This window comes from Centruroides vittatus, unplaced genomic scaffold (assembly GCF_030686945.1).
Source record: "Centruroides vittatus isolate TY-2023 unplaced genomic scaffold, ASM3068694v2 scaffold_1209, whole genome shotgun sequence".
Taxonomy (NCBI): domain Eukaryota; kingdom Metazoa; phylum Arthropoda; class Arachnida; order Scorpiones; family Buthidae; genus Centruroides; species Centruroides vittatus.
Window position 1 is genome coordinate 467,791 of NW_027122673.1, and position 17,045 is coordinate 484,835.

General features: G+C 43.2%; 2 protein-coding genes across 3 annotated transcripts in view; both read left to right on the forward strand.

Annotated features, from left to right (window-relative positions):
• The window catches only part of mib2 (mind bomb 2), a 39,464-nt gene extending 36,842 nt beyond the window's left edge, over window positions 1-2,622 (forward strand). The window contains exons 18-19 of one of the 2 annotated variants that reach the window (XR_010882542.1): window positions 1,271-2,498; window positions 2,583-2,622. Coding sequence is in view for 1 of the 2 variants with exons in the window: in XM_067284470.1 (XP_067140571.1) it covers window positions 1,271-1,500 (230 nt within the window). In the remaining variant the exon portion in view is untranslated. Of the gene's footprint in view, window positions 1-1,270 lie in introns of both variants that reach the window. The other variant, XM_067284470.1, reaches the window with a different exon arrangement.
• A 2,082-nt stretch (window positions 2,623-4,704) lies between these two features.
• On the forward strand, window positions 4,705-15,238 carry LOC136986875 (probable serine hydrolase). The gene is made up of 2 exons (XM_067284502.1): window positions 4,705-4,816; window positions 14,273-15,238. The coding sequence occupies exons 1-2, from the start codon at window positions 4,752-4,754 to the stop codon at window positions 15,225-15,227; spliced, it is 1,020 nt and encodes a 339-aa protein (XP_067140603.1). The 5' UTR covers window positions 4,705-4,751; the 3' UTR covers window positions 15,228-15,238.
• The last annotated feature ends 1,807 nt before the right edge of the window (window positions 15,239-17,045 follow it).

Consider the following 17,045-nt stretch of genomic DNA (forward strand, 5'->3'; position numbering starts at 1 on the left):
TTTGCATTTAATTGATTTTTAACAGTTCTTCTATTTAAAGAAATCATATAATTATGTTTAAGAATTGAAAGTGTAAAGTGTTGTTTTTTTTAGGTTTTCTGTTACTTAGACATTTCAAGACTAAATCAATAAAATTCACTAATAGATATTCCAATAATAATATTCAAATGGATTAAAAAATGCTGTCACTGTAAAAAGTATTTTTTTAAAATTATTGTAATATTAATTAATAAGGAACAAAATACAGGTTTTGCTGTTAATCTTTTGGACAGAATTACAAGAGTTAAATAACAACTGTACGTACTGTCGATAGTGAATAATCAACATTTCGACTAATTAAAAAATATTATTATATTGTAGATCTTAATCATGGCATTTATATCATTCTTCAGAAAGTGGCAATATTAAACACACGTCAGACAGCAACTTTTTAAAATACGGATACGTACATTAATGGCACACAAACGAGATAGAGCAATTGTTTTTTAATTGCTACATCTTGAGTCTGGTCTAATATAGCAATGTTTCTCAGCTTTTTACTCGTCGCAAACTAATAAAATTATGGATAATTTTACATGGATTAGTAATTTTTATTTGACTTATGAATTATGCTTATCTAGAGTTACCAGATGTGACAAAGTATATACAGCTGACCCTTGATAATCCGACAGGTATGAGATCAAAGGGGTGTCGGATTACCAAAAGTGATTACATATTCGGCATTGTCTTGCTAGCAGTAGCCTACAATATTCCTACATTTTATGAGTAAAATGCTGCCTAGGTTAATATGGAAATGAAACACCCATTTTGGTTAACTAAAACATGTTTATTAAAAGAAATATGGAAGCCAATAAATGTACATACAGTACGTATAGGCCTAAATAATACAGTACGTACAGAACTGCTCACGGAAAACACAAGAAATGTGTGTCGTCGTGTAAGAATTGGGTGGGGAGGTTCGTGTCGCGACATCCTTCTGTGCAAGTAGACACGTAACGGGACGGAGACTACGGTGACCTCGACGGGAGATGTGTCAGGACCTAGTCTAGAATTATTGTATTGTACAATAATTCTAGATTACTATTTACCCATAATCAACTGTGCCAGTGTTGGTGCAATCAAATATTTTTCTGTGGACTGGTGATTGGAAAACACTGCTTCAGTTAAATCAATAATTAAATACAGTATAAAGAATTCTTTTCGAATATTTGTATATATACATTTTAATTGATGTGTAAAATAGTTTGTTCATTTTAATTTTTATTTGTAGGTGGTAGAGTGATATCTTCGAAAGTAAGACAGGCGAGCGCAGAGAGATTACGTTATCTAGAAAATAAAATACAAGAAATCGAAGAAGCTCACTCGTGTTCAATCTGCATGGAAAGAAGGCGAAACGTCGCCTTCCTCTGCGGCCACGGAGCATGCATCAGTTGTGCTCAAACGCTTAAGATTTGCCACATGTGCCGTAAACCGATAACCAAAAAAATCAATTTATATTGATGGTTTTACATCATAATTTTATCTAATTCTGTTGTGCCATCAATCGCTCTTAAAGACTAAATGGAAAGACTCCTACCAAGGAACAATTACTGTGATATGCAGTCCCTGCATATATTTATCACTTCCTTGTCTTTGTTGCAACTAGGAAAAACAAATATTATATATGGAAATTTCGTAAAGAACCTTTCCGTCAAGAGAACGACCAGAAAACGCTTCGCGTCTACCATGCAGTCTTCGGTTTATAAGAAACAAACTTTTCTTTTATAAAAATTTGTACATTTCTGGATAAATGTTTTAATTTATCTTTACACTTCCACATTGAGCGATAAATTTTTTGAAAGCGAAACGAGACGAAAACCAGAGAAAATGTAGATTCCTTTAAAAAATGTTTTACAGTAATCAATGTAACCGATCCCCTTTTTACTAGTAATTGTAGATCGAAAATGTTTAATATGTTTATGTAATATTGTTGGTATATTTTGTAAATATTGACAGAATCGTATCGTAATGACTAGTGCTCTCGTTTCTCCGTATTTGTGACATTTAGTCATATTTCAATTTATATATTTTTCCTATATTGTATATTTCCTAAGATAGTCTACATTTTTGAACATTTGTGGGAAAGAGTATAGATATTTTTTGTGACGCTAAAAATGAAGACAACCAAAATTCGGACGAAGAATTTTTCGATTTATTTATAATTGCCTCTCGAAAGAGTCGATCCCTTTTGCCACGAGAATAATTTATATGAGTTTCGATGCAACTTTCGTTAATTAGTATTTAACGCCGAGCGTTTCGAATTGCTGCAAACCAATAGAGATCCACGCACGAGCAAGAAATATATGCATATCAAGTTAATTAGGAACATTATTAAAAGTTGTATATAATTTATATTATATTATTTTATTTTTTATTTCGCAGAAGAGTAATTTATACCACATCCGTTACCAATTTTGAGCAATATTTTGTTTATTTCAACCGGAAGAAAAGAAATTCTTGTAAGTTGTTTTTATAAAACAGTAAATTTGTTTGGATGTAAAATTAAAATTTTCAAAAATATTTAAACAATGAAAAATCTACAGATTGCTACAATGTTTACAAATAAATATTATGAAAATACGAGTGTTTGTGTATAAATTTTTACATCTACGATTTAGTTTCATAGGTAATTTTAAGTGGTTTAAGAATCGGACTCTTTCGGAAGTACACTTTCAACCTTTCGAATAAAATAAAGGTACGATTTAAATAATCTAAGTTTCCACTCGTAGAATTTGACTTATCGATTTGTTTTACTTTCGTGTAGATTACTTTTCGAGGAAAAATCCACAGAAGAGAAGTATTCCGACGTACTAGGTGAATAAATGAGAAGCTTACTCGCAAGAAGGAGGTATTTGGCAAAATTGCAAGCCGTTTACGCTCGTTATTACTTAGCTACACATTACGTTTCTTGTAATGTGTAGCTAAATTGCAAACACTTATTTACTGTAGACTCGAGGAGCTTATATTTGAAACTATAAATAAGTTTTCAGAAAATTCTTTGTTATAAAGTCAAAAGTTGATTCTTCTTTGTAGCTGTATGAGCAAAAACATAAGTTTATGCAAAAGATAAAGATCCTATTTGCTGAAGAGCTCATTGACACTTCATCATCTAGTTAAGGTGGCATGCATACAAATTTTGCTTCGTTATTACTCCACCCCCCCTTTGTATACACTTTGTCATCACTAATGCTTCTTTCCACTATTTTTGCAATCATATGTACTGTACAATAAGTGTCAATTAATAGAACATTCCAAAATAAATGAATTATTTTATATGCGCAAACACTTGGATGACCTCCCCTCCCCGCCAGCATTCGTCGACACCCTCCCTCATCTTGATGTCACAACAAATGCATGCCACCCAAAAACCCCTTTCTGGAGATGCGTTTCTTTGGCATTCCAAATAAACTACAGTCGTTAGGTACAAAGACTGTGCTGTAAGTCGGGTGGTCCAGAATCTTCCCGCAATATTGTCTACACCATTTAAACATGGTTCGGGCAAAACAAGACTCCACTCGGATCTCCAAAGAACCACGAGGTTTTCACAAAATGGCGAAGCAGCCAACGTGGACAAGAAGTGGTTCTACAAGTAGGATTATAATGTATGGGGTGAAATAGATTACAGAGTCGATACACCTCTTTGTGTTTCTGTGTACATCTGGGTCATATTGTACCACAGTTTTAGTGCCCCAGTAAAACCTCATTTCTAGAGCTCGATTCAACAGTGATTACAAAAAAAAAAATCTATGGACTCCTCTGATCAGTGCCCAAGGCACTTTTCAACCCTTGCTCCCATAAGTTACATATCTGGAGCATACGTTAAGAATTCACGATATGAGGCAGAATTGCCAAGATTTATGTTTACACATTAATTGCAGTTATTTGTAAAAGCCTCATATTATACTTGCAGTATCAGTGTGTTGGTATGCATTTGCCACAAACGTAGCGGTGCCAAATTAAAGAAATTCTGGTTTCTGGATAATATTTGTAACCTGGATCCCCCAAAAAAAGAAGCAATAATTTAGTCCTCTTGGAGGAACTGCAAATGTGTATTCACATAATCTGTTGTTGTCCTGGACCATATATCACCTTTATAAAGCCCTGTATTTTGGGGAGTGGTTTCTTAAAAAGGCGAAAAACTCGCCCTCCTCCAGAATTCTAATAGTTTTACTCTGCCTGTTCCTCGTGTCAGTCGAAAGCGCCGTCTACGATTTGGTACGAATTTCAACGCGAGTGATGTTAGGAAATATGACATCACATCCGGCGTTTAAATAAATTACTCTGTCGTGTTAATTATGCATTAAGTAACTGGCCACGTTAAGCAATGTAAGAAAAATATTTCGGATAAGGATGCAATAGCAACATTTACGACACGACTATAGAAGCGGCCATTTTGTAAACGATATCCACCGGAAATTGCACCTCGCCTCCTTTGCGGGTCTTTTAATCGCCGGATGTTACGTTAAAGTTATCTAATAAGGATAGGATTCAACCTTACGCTAATAACATTTATGTCTCTCTTGTAATTAACATTTAAGCGCGCGAAATTCATTTGTATTTATAATTTCACATACAGAATATACATAAATAGTGCGTATTGAGTTTTTAAAATAATTAGTTCCGACTTTCGTCGACAGATGCCGTCGGCGGTAGTGAAGACTTGGATCAAAGATCAAAGTCGACGAAATTTTCATTATAGATAGGATTCCGATATGATTAAGGGACTCATTTTTAAAAATTCCTTCATATTTAAAAATGTTAAACCTTTTAGAAACGGGTAAGTAAAATGTTTCTTAAATACAGTGAAATCGTTTACGAAAATGCGGGATGTTAATTTAATTACAATTATTTTTATTGTAAGAGGGCGCTAGTTGTTTTAGTTAGTAAACGTGTTTTGGTGGTATAAATGATTATTTATTGATAATATAATAATGATTAATAATAGCCAATAATGCGTAATAAAGTAGCGAGGAATAATAGGAGTCGTCGTCTCACCACCTAGCGGACTGAGAACGGAATTAATCTACTTGCACCTAATAAGGTGCGTAATGGTCAACGAGCTAGATACAGTCGATGAAATAACTCTAATGCTACTAACTGATTTAATAAATGTTTGACACTTCGAGCGTTTCAATCGCTCCACGGCGTAAGTTTGGCTCGAGCGTAGGGAAAGTCATCTGTAAAGATTAAGTAATGAGCTAGATTGAGATTAAAAGTCAGGAGATTTAGTTTTGGGGTTTTAAATATAGTCCATATTTATGTCAAAGGAAATTCCAACTATTTAGACAATGTATCCAAAATACTTCCAGACACAATAAGTTAGAGATGATTAGAGGTTGACAAATAAAATAGGTAAATGTAGGATGGCAAGAGTTCAGACAGTTTTATTAGATATTGACAGTGATAATGATGAGATGGAGGCTAAAAGAAGGACACGTTAGTGATATTTTAAACCTATATGAATAAAGGACAGGTGTAGTAGGCCATCAATAAATTTTCATTCATATTCTACTTTTGATAGTGCAGAATATTATATAAAATAATTGTATAGCACACTTGGGTGTACTATAGATTACTCCCTATGGAATTTCAGGACTTTGGATCCAATATGGCGTACAGGTTTTGGCGCGACTTTCGAATTGTCAGAAGATTCGAGTGCTAGACTTGTGCTTTTTGGTTTCTCTCATATTTTGGTTTTTGGGAGTGTAAAGTTTTTTGGTGGCTTTTCGACTGTTCGGTTTTTGCTCATTCCCAGGCAGAGATTACTTCCTGGTGGCTGGTGCCCCGAGTGGCTACTTCAGCATCGAAAAAGGATTTCCGGAATTAAAGTATTTCCCAGCTTTCTCCCAGGTAGGAGCGCGATTCACGGGCCTATCCGGTGTGGACTGCTCCATGGCTTCGGAGGCGTCCTCGCCCCCGCGCATTCGCCCCCGGTCCCCGGAGTCGGGCCCGGGGGGCCCCGATCCCTCGGGACTGCGGTATTTGGCTCCTTTCGCGGAGGCGGATAAACTCCGCTCTATTCGGCCGTCCCTCCCATCGGACTTCTTGTTCACGATCTTCCTGGAGGGCCAGGGCCCCCTTCGTCGTTTACGTCCGGCCGAGCTACACGCCGCACTCCGGACGCGATTCCCACGCCCGGAGCTCATCGAGGACGTTCGTTATTCCAGAAGTGGGCTTCTTCTGTTGAAAACAAGGGACTTCTCCACCGCCCAAACGGCTCTCGCCCTGACGTCTCTTGGGGATTTGTCGGTGTGGGGCAGGTTGGCCCCGGAATGCTCCCAAACGGCGTATCTCTTGAGAGGAGTGGATGTCTCGCTAACCGCGTCCGAGATTTACGAAATGCTCACGGAGGCCATGTTGCCTGTTGTCGAGGTGCGCCGCTTCACGCGGAAACTCAACGACCGGGCAGAGGTGACCCCTAGTACGACGGTTTACTTCTCCATTGCCAGTGCGGACCCGATCGAGTCGGTGAAACTGTACTATCAACGGTTTCGCTGCGAGCGCTTCTATCCTAAGCCCAGATTCTGTGGGCGCTGCCTTACTTTCGGCCACGCTCCGGCTTCTTGCCGTGGGCGCCGTCGTTGCCTAAACTGCGGGGAGGACCACGACTCCACGGGGTGCTCGCGCCCGGCGGAGAAGTGCGTTCGCTGCAGGGGCCCTCACCGAGCGGACTCGCCCAACTGCCCGGCATACCTCTCGGAAGCGCGGCTACTCAAATTGAGTGTTATCCACCGCTGTTCGCATGCGGAGGCTAAGCGTCTCCGGCCGTCGGAGCAATCATCCTATGCCCAGGTGGCGGCAAAGCCTAAACCTCTCCAGGTTCCGGAGGCCAAGAGTGGTCCCAGCGGTAGGGTAGAGTCTACCCATCAGGCCGACTCAGCACGGGGCCCGGACCACCAATCCTTGACCCGGCGAATCGCCCGGCTGGAAGCGGCTATTGACTCGCTACGGGCAGAACTCCGACAAATTAGATCTGAATTTCGGTCTACCCCTCCCACCAGGGAATCGGAACTCCTTCTCCCCGAAAACATCTCGTCGCAACCCCAACAATTACCTACCTCCCAGGCTCAAAAACGTCCGCCGCAGCGGGAGGAACGCCCTACGCTCTCTGGCCCGCCTAGAAAGAAAAAAGGAAATAAACAGAGGAAGGCGGCCCCAAAGGCTACTTCCGACTCAGACGGTCCAGCATCGGACATGGACCTTTCCTTCCCGCCTGGCCCAACCCGGACAGTATCGTTGGAAGACTTTGGCTCTGCCAACCCGGCGGAAAAGGTAAAACTTCGTCACCGTCAGTCAGCGCAATCGGCACATAATGCCTAGTCCGGCCCAATTCAACTCGGCCCTTCGCATCGTTCACTGGAACGCCCAAGGCTTACGCGCTAAAAAGGACCTTCTTTTGGCGGAACCATGGCTCCGCGGGGTAGACGTCCTTTTAATCCAGGAGACTTGGCTTGTCCCGTCAGCCTCCTTCTCCCTCCCTGGGTTCACCATTTTCCGGTGTGACCGTCCCAATTCCCGCGGCGGCGGTCTTTTAGCGGCGGTGGCTACGGCCATTCCCGCGCGCCTCCTTCCGGCCGCCCCAGGAATCGCGGGCCTGGAGACCCAGGAGCTCAGGATCTTTCTCCCGGGGGGCCCTTTTTCCCTCGTGAACGTCTACGCCCCTCAAGGTGTTCAGCCGGATATGGATCTTGACGCTTTGCTTCGGGACGGTTTTCGCCCTCGGATCATCTGCGGCGATTGGAACGCGCATCATCCTTACTGGGATGATGGCTGCACCCACCCCGACACGGCGGGACGCGCACTCTTCGATTGGTTTTCCACAGCAGACCTTTGTTGCCTGAACTCGGGGGTTCCTACCCGGTTCAGTGCCTCTAGCGCTTCAGCCCTCGACTTATCATTTTGCTCTCCGGACTTGCTCGGCTCGACTACTTGGAACGTCCTCTCAGACACTCTATCAAGCGATCATGCCCCAGTCTCCCTTTCCATTACTGCTCTAGCACCCCGGCAGGGGCCTCGGGTACGCTTTCGCTGTAGTACTGACTGGTCCGACTTCCCCACCCGGTTCGAGAACTCCATCTCTTCACTGGCCCACCGCCCCCCTTCGTACTCCCAGTTCGCCGGCCTGCTTCGGCAGGCGGTAGAGGACTGTTCGGTGTGGCGCGCCCCTCCTCCCCCTGGGTCCCCACCTTGGTGGACTCCGGCTTGTAGCCTCCTTCGGGCTAAGAAACGAAGGGCCTTTCGTAAAGCCCGCCAATCTGCCTCCTTGGCTCTTTGGACTCGCTACAAACGACTCAGCGCCCTTCTCCGCCGGCAATCCCGACAAGCGCGTCGGGAGTGGTGGGGCCGTCTCTGCTCCTCCCCTCCTTCTCCGTCCACGATCTATAGGATTTTTCGCCGCCTCCGCACGCCCGCGGACGCGCCAACGTCTCACCTCATTCTGCGTACGACGGAAGATATCACTTCGCCAGCCCAGCAAGCCGAGGCGCTGGCCGCCTATTTTGGTCGGAACCGCCCTTCGGGCGCTTTCGCCCCAATCACAGCGAACCACAACGATCAGCTAACCCTAGAGGACGGCCCGTTCCGTCCAGCGGAGTTGCTTCGGGCCCTTCGGGGCCTTCGCCCAACCACTCCGGGCCCGGACCGCATCCAGGCCCAGGCCATTCGTGCACTCCCTCCGTCTGGCCTTGCAGCCCTCCTGGCCGCCTTGAACAGAGCATGGTTGGCGGGGACATGCCCCCAGGAGTGGAAGTTAGCCCATATTATTCCTATTCGTAAACCGGGTCGCCCGGCGACTAATTGCGCCTCCTACCGGCCAATTTCTCTCACTTCCCACATGGCCAAACTATTCGAACGAATGGTTCTGCACCGTTTCCATATTTCTGCGGCTAATTCCACCTTCTTCCACCCACACCACTTTGGGTTCCTGCCCTATCGGGGCGCCGAGGAAGCTTTGCTCCTCCTTCACCATCAGGTCGCAGTGGCTCGGGCCCAACGGAAGTGGGTCTTTTTGTTGGCTCTCGACTTGGAGGGGGCCTACGACTCGGTCAACCAGCAGGGCCTCCTGGCCAAGATCCGGACTTATGGCATTGGGGGCAGGTTTCTTTCTTGGCTTAGATCGTTTCTGCTAGACCGCCAATTCCAGGTTCGCTGGCGTGGAATCCTCTCCCATCCCCACCCGTTCCGGCAAGGCATCCCTCAGGGGAGTGTACTGGCCCCCCTCCTGTTTACCTTATATATGGCCGATCTCTGGAGGGCTATTCCACCGGATGTTTCGGTGATAGTATATGCCGATGACATCTTTCTTCTCTCAGCTAGCTCGAGCCCTACCAAGGCCCACGCCCGCGCCCAACAAGCTCTAGACCACTTGGAACATTGGGCGTCGGGGTGGAGCATGTCCTTTTCTGCAACCAAGAGCGCATCCATCGATTTTTCGGCCAAAACCAATCGCTCACCTTTATCTTTCACCCTCAGTTCGGGGACCATCCCCCAGCAAAGGGTAGTCCGAGTCTTGGGCCTCCAACTCTCACATACTTTCACTTGGGACAACCATGCCCAATTTCTCCGGACCAAACTAACGCGGTCCTGCTCCTACTTAAAATACTTTGCCTCCCGCCGAAATGGGGCTCGGACCGCCGACCTCTTGCACCTTGTCTACTCGGTGCTTCGCCCAATGGCGGAATTTGGCGCCCCGCTCCTGGAGGGGGCTCCGCCCTCCAGCATTAGCCGTATGGAGCGCCCTTTACACGAGGCCCTTCGTACCGCGCTGGGGGTCCCCAAATCGACTCCCCTGATCTCTCTCTATACGGAATCCGGGTATATCCCGCTTCAGCTTCGTCTTCGCCACAGAGCGATAATGCATGCGGTAACACACTTATCTCGGGGTCCATCAAGCCCTCTGTTCCACCTTTTCCAGGCGGCTCCCAGTCTGGCCTCTCACCATTGGCGCCGCTTTCAGTCTCCTTACGTCGCCCGGGTCTTTACCCATTTCGCTAAGGAGAGTCTCCCGGTCGCCAGCCTTTACCGCCAGAATTTCCTCCCTCCGTGTGCAGATCAGATCCGGCCCAAGGTCCACCTCAATGAGTGGTCCGTAGCGGGTGCGGATCACGCCGAGGGCTTGAAAAGCCTTTACTCTGAGCTCCACGCTAAACTTTGGTACGACAGGTTCTGCATCGGTACTGATGCATCGAAAACTACTCTCAGGACGCAGATCGGCATCGTCATTCCTAGCGAGGGTATCCGGGAGACTTGGCGTCTCCACGACGCCTGCAGCGTTTTCACGGCAGAGGCTATCGGGATTCAGCGAGCGCTGATGATCGCCTCTCAATATAATCGTCCGACCGTAATTTTTTCAGACAGCCGCTCTGTCCTGCAGGCAATCACGAACGTCTCTTTCTCATCGACGGCCATTATCTCAGACATTGCATCTATTGTCAGCAGGTTCCCCGCCCCCCTGGACCTCGTTTGGATCCCAGGACATTCGGGCATTCAGATTAACGAAGCGGCCGATAGGGCAGCCAGTCACACCGATCTTACTGGTTCCTGGCGCCATTCCCTTACCCCGAGAGACCTACGTCGGTTCAACAGGGACAAGATCGTGCTCGCCCTCACCGACAATTGGTCGGCTGCTCTCCGGCACAAGGGGAGGGAGCACCTCCGGCCGTTCTCTCCTTGGCCTTACCATCTGGCCTCCTCGCGCCGTGCGGAATCGCTTTTGGCGAGGTTACGTACTAATACGGCGCCTCTTCAATCTTTCCTTTTTTCTCGTCACCTTAGCCGCTCACCGGACTGCCAGCACTGCGGGCAGGAGGAATCCCCCGATCATTTTTGGCTGGTGTGTCCGGCGTACAACGAGGCCCGTCGGGAGTTGGGCCAAGCCCTTTCTTTGGACCTGAACCAGACTCGCCACCTCAGCCAACTTTACTGGCCACACGCGGGTTTAGACCCGAGCCACCACATCTCAGCCCTTGAGCGGTACATATATAAGACCGGCCGCTTCGCCTAACCACCAGGCGGCGCATCGGAAGAAAAGCCGACAACGGCCATACCTTCCAACATAAACCCACGAACAAGAACAATTTCAGGACTTTGATTATACATTTGAACTCAGGGGACCGAGACGAGTTCAACGGCACCCTATTTTTGGACCGGAGACGAAAAATCAAAAAGTTATCATACTTTTTCACTTACCATACTTTTTTAATGCTCTCAAGAAGACGGCACCATAGTTGCTAGTATTGCCATCTTGCGGTAAAGTCTGCATACCGTGACGTCTGACTACGGTCATCTCCCGGAGGGTTAAACACGCGATACGAGAGCGGAGAGAGCGACGCGACTTCCGATCATCGCGCGATCGCCATTTCGGTTAATGTTACTTATAACAGCGAACATGGCGGCCCGACTGACCTCTCGTATGGGTGCCACCACACGCCGCCATGTGCTAAACTAGTGATCGATTCACGGTAGTTCTTGAACAAAGTAAAAAAAGGGGGAAACGTCTACTAAAGGCAATTTTAACAGCAAGCGACGGAGTTCGATCGCGATAGCGAGGCCGACTTAGCGAGAGCGACGCGACTTCCTATCATCGCGCGATCGCCGAAAAAAGTATGATAACTTTTTTATTTTTCGTCTCCGGTTCAAAAGTAGAGTATCGTTGAACTCGTCTCGGTCCACTGAGTTCAGATATATACCCAAACACACGAAATTCCATAGGGAGTAATCTATAGTATACCCGCACACTTTAAGTAGTGTTAAGTTAAAGTTAATAAATTACTTTAAAATAGTTTTTCTTTATCTGAATTAAATTTCTATGGCTATTTAAATGTATCGGAGGATAAGCTATGGTTTTTCTAATTGTATTGGAATGGGTATAAAAATTTAATTAAATTCGGTTATAAAACAGAAGACTGGTGAAACTTCGCATCTTTTTCTTCCAATAACAGTATTGAATCAGAGAGATAGTCTGATTTAATTCTTTTCTTTTTATGATTGACTTCTAAAATTGTGAAGGGTTGGTAAGGGGACTTAGGCTTTAAAATGCTTAAATGCTTATTAATGTCCCCGTGTCCCACACAAAGTGTAATTTTGTGTGGGACACGGGCACATTAATAAGCATTTTAAACTTTAAGAAAATGTCTTGTAAAATTGACAGCATAACTTGTTCGTGTCAAGCTGGACAATGGGAAACTGCCCATTCTTAACAGTCTAATCCACTCTTTCAGAATTCAGAGAAGCTCATAAATATAACCGACCGATTTCCGAATAATCATCCGTTTTTCATGTGGAAATAGATGAAAACTTATATTAGGCTCCCGTAAGGCTTTGAAATTGCAATTTGGAACGCAACAGAAAGGTTTGCTTTTTCTATTGCTATTCATCTTTATTGCTGATAATACAAAAGATGGAATCAAACGACCCAGATAGAATAGTTTTGTTTTTAAACACCAGAGGGCGTACATCCGTTGGAAAATGCGAATAGTATTGAGATATCTGTTTAAAACTGTTAAAACTAATAAATTAAAATTTGATTTTAAATAGATATTTTTATAAACCAAATACACTTTTTCTTTCTTTATGCATGATATAAAATTAAAAAAGTAATTACGAATAAGATTTTTTGACAGAATAGTAGAAAAACGTCACAAAAACGCTTGTAAACGGGAAAATTACAAGCTACTTAGTACCCAAATAGATAAACTTCTAGTCATAGAGCAACTCTCACGCCATCTATCGGCAACCCAAGGCATTACCTGTACTTGAGAGGGCAGCGCAAGGACCAGTACAGTATATCTATCAATTCTGCTAGAATATATTACATAGAGTGGCTGTAGCGATGCCATGTTGAAAGAAAATTGAATACACGTCCGCCATTTTCCTTTTAGTCAAGGGGTGTGCCATTTTTGTGTAAAGGTAACGAGCTGGAACAATTTTAACTCTTAACTAAGATGGATGCGAGTCAAAATGGCCCTATTCAGTTTTTTCTTTAATTTTGAAAGTAAATAAGATATTTCTTTCTTTAACCCTTTATTTAAACGTTTGTAAACAAGCTATAAGTTAAATTCATATATAAACATTGTTAATTTTACTTTCAAGGGAAAGCGTTGAAATCGTGTCAATTTTCACCCTCAGAGTGTTTTTTGCAAATCTCCACTTCTTAAGACCACCTGAACTCAAAAAAGTCCAAAAAATAATCATTGGAAAAAAGATTTCCTGTGTGTTGGCGTCTATAAGACACGAAATTTGGCATGATAGGTTGTGTACAAGGAGCATTAAAGCTATTAAATGTTGGTGGTTAAAGGGATTGGAAGAAGGGTTTCTTCCTCCAATAGTGAGACTAGTGATGTTTATCACGTCTGTCTTAATTATTCACAGAGACCGAGATTAAAACAGTACTCTTTATTTCTCCTATTTAACAATGCATTTCGGATTGGTAATTTTCTAATCCCTCTTCGGACTTCGGTGTCTAAGATCGTAGTTTATAGCATAACGAACAAAATGTAAGCTCGTGCTAATATTCTTTTGCTATCCAAAATGACGTATAAATGCACAATTTGTACACATCCTAATGGTGCAGTTTCTACATGTCAGTTTCTTTCATGTATTGACATGTTTTCTTTGTTCAGTTCTGATAGGCAAATGCAACGTTTCTTTCATTTCCCACAATTATTAGCTTCTTAGAAGGATTTTAACTTCAACAATATGGTTTGTAACACGACAAGAACACTACTTATATTCTTCAAAAGAAAAAAAACACTCCGAAAAAATTAACGTACCGAATATGGTACGGGTCAGACAGACCCGAATACATATAAATAAACAATGTATGGCCGAGAGTAAAGCCTTTCAAGACCTGGCTCGTACTTAGTTATAAAAATATTGTTATATTGAGGGTTAAGTACCAATATAAATACCTCGGCCGTAGCAGTGCCAGGAATATAAATATGCATATGTTGGGCTTCGTTCCTCGCCACTTTACCGTGCGCTTCGTTGGCGTTGCCGAAGCCATGGATAATCATTAAAAAAAACCATTAGTGCCTGCAAGGAGGAAACTAGAACTTTTAAAAAGGAAATTATAGATGGAAACGAAACAACTCGCTTAATAAACAACGTTTCTTAAGGCCAACTTAAAAAAGGTTAATTGATCCAACGTGAATTCAAATCCACACTTGGATTTGAATTCTTTATTTCAATATGCAAGTTTTATCCGTTCAATTTAATGTAAATTTTCTTTTCACAGGATCCATTCGTGGACAAATCGAAACATGCAAATCACAAAGATGGGAAGTGGTGCAACTTATAAAGAAGTGCGAATTCCTATCGAATACGGACACTTGGCAGCAAAGGAATATGGATGCGAATCGGGGAAAAAGATGATAGCCCTTCACGGATGGCAAGATAACGCGGGATCATTCGATCCGCTGATCCCTCATCTTTCCACGGATTTGCATATCGTCGCTGTAGATAGAGCAGGACACGGCCTATCGTCTCATAAGCCTTTCGGCCATCCGTATTACTTTTGGGATTATATAAATCAAATCAGAATTGTTGCCGATTTCTATAACTGGAAGGAATTCTCAATGTTAACACACAGTGTGGCATACACTTTTGCTATCCTGTTCGCTAGCGTTTATCCACAATCGGTCAGGAAAGTTATTGGTATAGACGACGTGCTAAGTGGAACGATGTACTCTTCGGAACTGATGCCAAATGTTATGAAAAATAATATAGACAGGTTCATCGAATTACAAGAGAAGGTGAACAACGAACCACCCGCTTATTCGATAGACGACGCCGTTAAGCTTATGATAAATGGTACGTATAACGCTCTTACCGAAGAAGGTGCAAAGGTGTTGATGAAACGTGGAGTTAAACCACTAGAAAACGGAAAAGTGGTTTTCTCGCGCGACATCAGGGTGAAGAATGTGTGGGATAATGGTTTACTGTGTGGCGATATCACGAAAGCAATCATTTCGAATGTAAAGTGTGATGTATTGCTTATCAAAGGTACAGAATCTTCGTACACTAAGGACGAAATCATGAACGAACTTTTGGAAATTTACAAAGCCAAGTGCCCAACATTCGAAATGGTTAAATTAGAGGGAAACCATTACGTGCATTTCTGTAATCCGCAGTTGGTCGCCTCGCTCGTTAACTCCTTTATGCTCGATTTAAATATTAAAGATTCTTTGTAAATACACGAAAAGGAATCTCTCGAAAAGTGTATTTTGAATATTTAATAGCTGTTTTATAACAACTGAAAATCCGAAATGGCGTTCTCAAATTTACACGTTTATCCGGAAATACGAAAAATAACGAAACTTATTCAATTTTTAATTACAGTATTTTAATTTAAAAATAAGTTTCCCGTATCTGGCCTCGATTTTAATCGAACATTGTTCTCGAAATTAATGGACAGACGGATTTGATTATTTGTATATGGCAACGAGACACGTAGGCGATCTGCCGAAGGGGATGACCTCCCCGAATGATTATGTGGGAAATGCTCGTATTTATGTGTTACAAACGTAAAGAAAACCGGAAAATTCCGTGTCCGGTCTGTTGGCGAAGCGCGAACCCACTATCAGTGACTGCCGATGGGCAAGGACGGACTAAGGACGACGATGGAAATTCATAGATCTGCAATTTAAAAATTGCAGGCTCACCAGTGGCCAAACGGTCTTCGTACCATGAACACTGAGTTCGGTCGTGGGTTTGCGCCTTGCTCGGATGGGCTGGCCACGTGGAGTTTTCCGGGTTTTCTCCACGTCTGTAACGTCTAAATAGTGGCCAGTTACCCTTAAACGACCTCCCGGAAGGCACCCCCTAGGCAAATCGCCCAAATGTTGCGTTGCCATAACCAAACAAACATAAAAATTGCAGTAGAATAATTTTTTATACATGTTTAAAACGGTCATTTGGAACAGAGTAACGAGATATTTCGATTTAAAAAAAACGCCGATAATCGTTATAGTACAATTAAATTAACTTAAAAATTCTTAAAAAAATTAAAATTTTTATAATCGCTTTTGATTTCCTTCAACGATGAATCAACGGAAATGATATCCGAGTTATCACCAGACATTTCTCAAGAAGCCATCAAGATCAACGTCGTGTCTTTATCGTAAGTTGGTGGCTTTAACTTGTACGTTACCGCTGTGAGGGAGCCGGGATCGAACCCGGACGGGTCGAAAAATCCCCAGGAAGTTTTCGGGGGTCGGAGTATGTCGGAACCCGTCCCTCACCACCCGGTCGACCCATTGTGGGCCTGGCCGAACCCATAATGGGCCTGTTAAAAGAAACTCTCTTAGCGGAGAATTAAAAAAAATTCGTATCGTTCCGCCTTTATTATTATAAATAAAGTATTATTATTTTCAATTTTAATTATACAAAATTGCTTTTTTCGGTATACAGAAATGTTAATATTATTTAATATATTAATCATAAGTAATTATTTGTTGACATTACTGGGGGGAAGAAATTGTTATATACGAGTTTATCTGACGCGAGTGGGCGCTTCGATCTTTAAATATGGCGGCAGACGTGTGTAAGTTAACGTGTTTTCTATACTCGGTGTGATATTTAAATTTCAATTATTTAATTGTAGTACATCAAGTTCACCTCTTCGATTTTACGTGCATTTATCGAGGAAATTTTCTAAGAGTTCAAATAGAATCAAAATTTGTGCTAACTTCGCATCGTAGTAATTACTACCCCCTTCTCTTTAATAAATTTTACCTACGTTCACCATCGTGGCGTCACTTCCGTAATCTCGACAGCAAGCATCTTTCGAATTTCAATGAAGGCGGCGCTGTTAGTAAATTTGAACAATTCAATCGGTCTAACACACTCTGTTCAAACGTCATAACTTACTAAACGCCTTCTTGTATTCTCGCCATTAATTGACTCGCCGTGTTGCCCTTATTACAACGAGCAGGAGACGACCCTCCATTTCTGGCTGTAATGCCCCATTATGTCAGTGCCCGGTGTGATTTGGGCTTGACTCTGAACAT

Coding starts and splice junctions, on each gene's coding strand:
- LOC136986875 (XM_067284502.1), top strand. CDS start 4,752: ATGATTAAGGGACTCATTTTTAAAAATTCCTTCATATTTAAAAATGTT. Junction 4,817..14,272: donor GTTAAACCTTTTAGAAACGG/GTAAGTAAAATG, acceptor TTCTTTTCACAG/GATCCATTCGTGGACAAATC.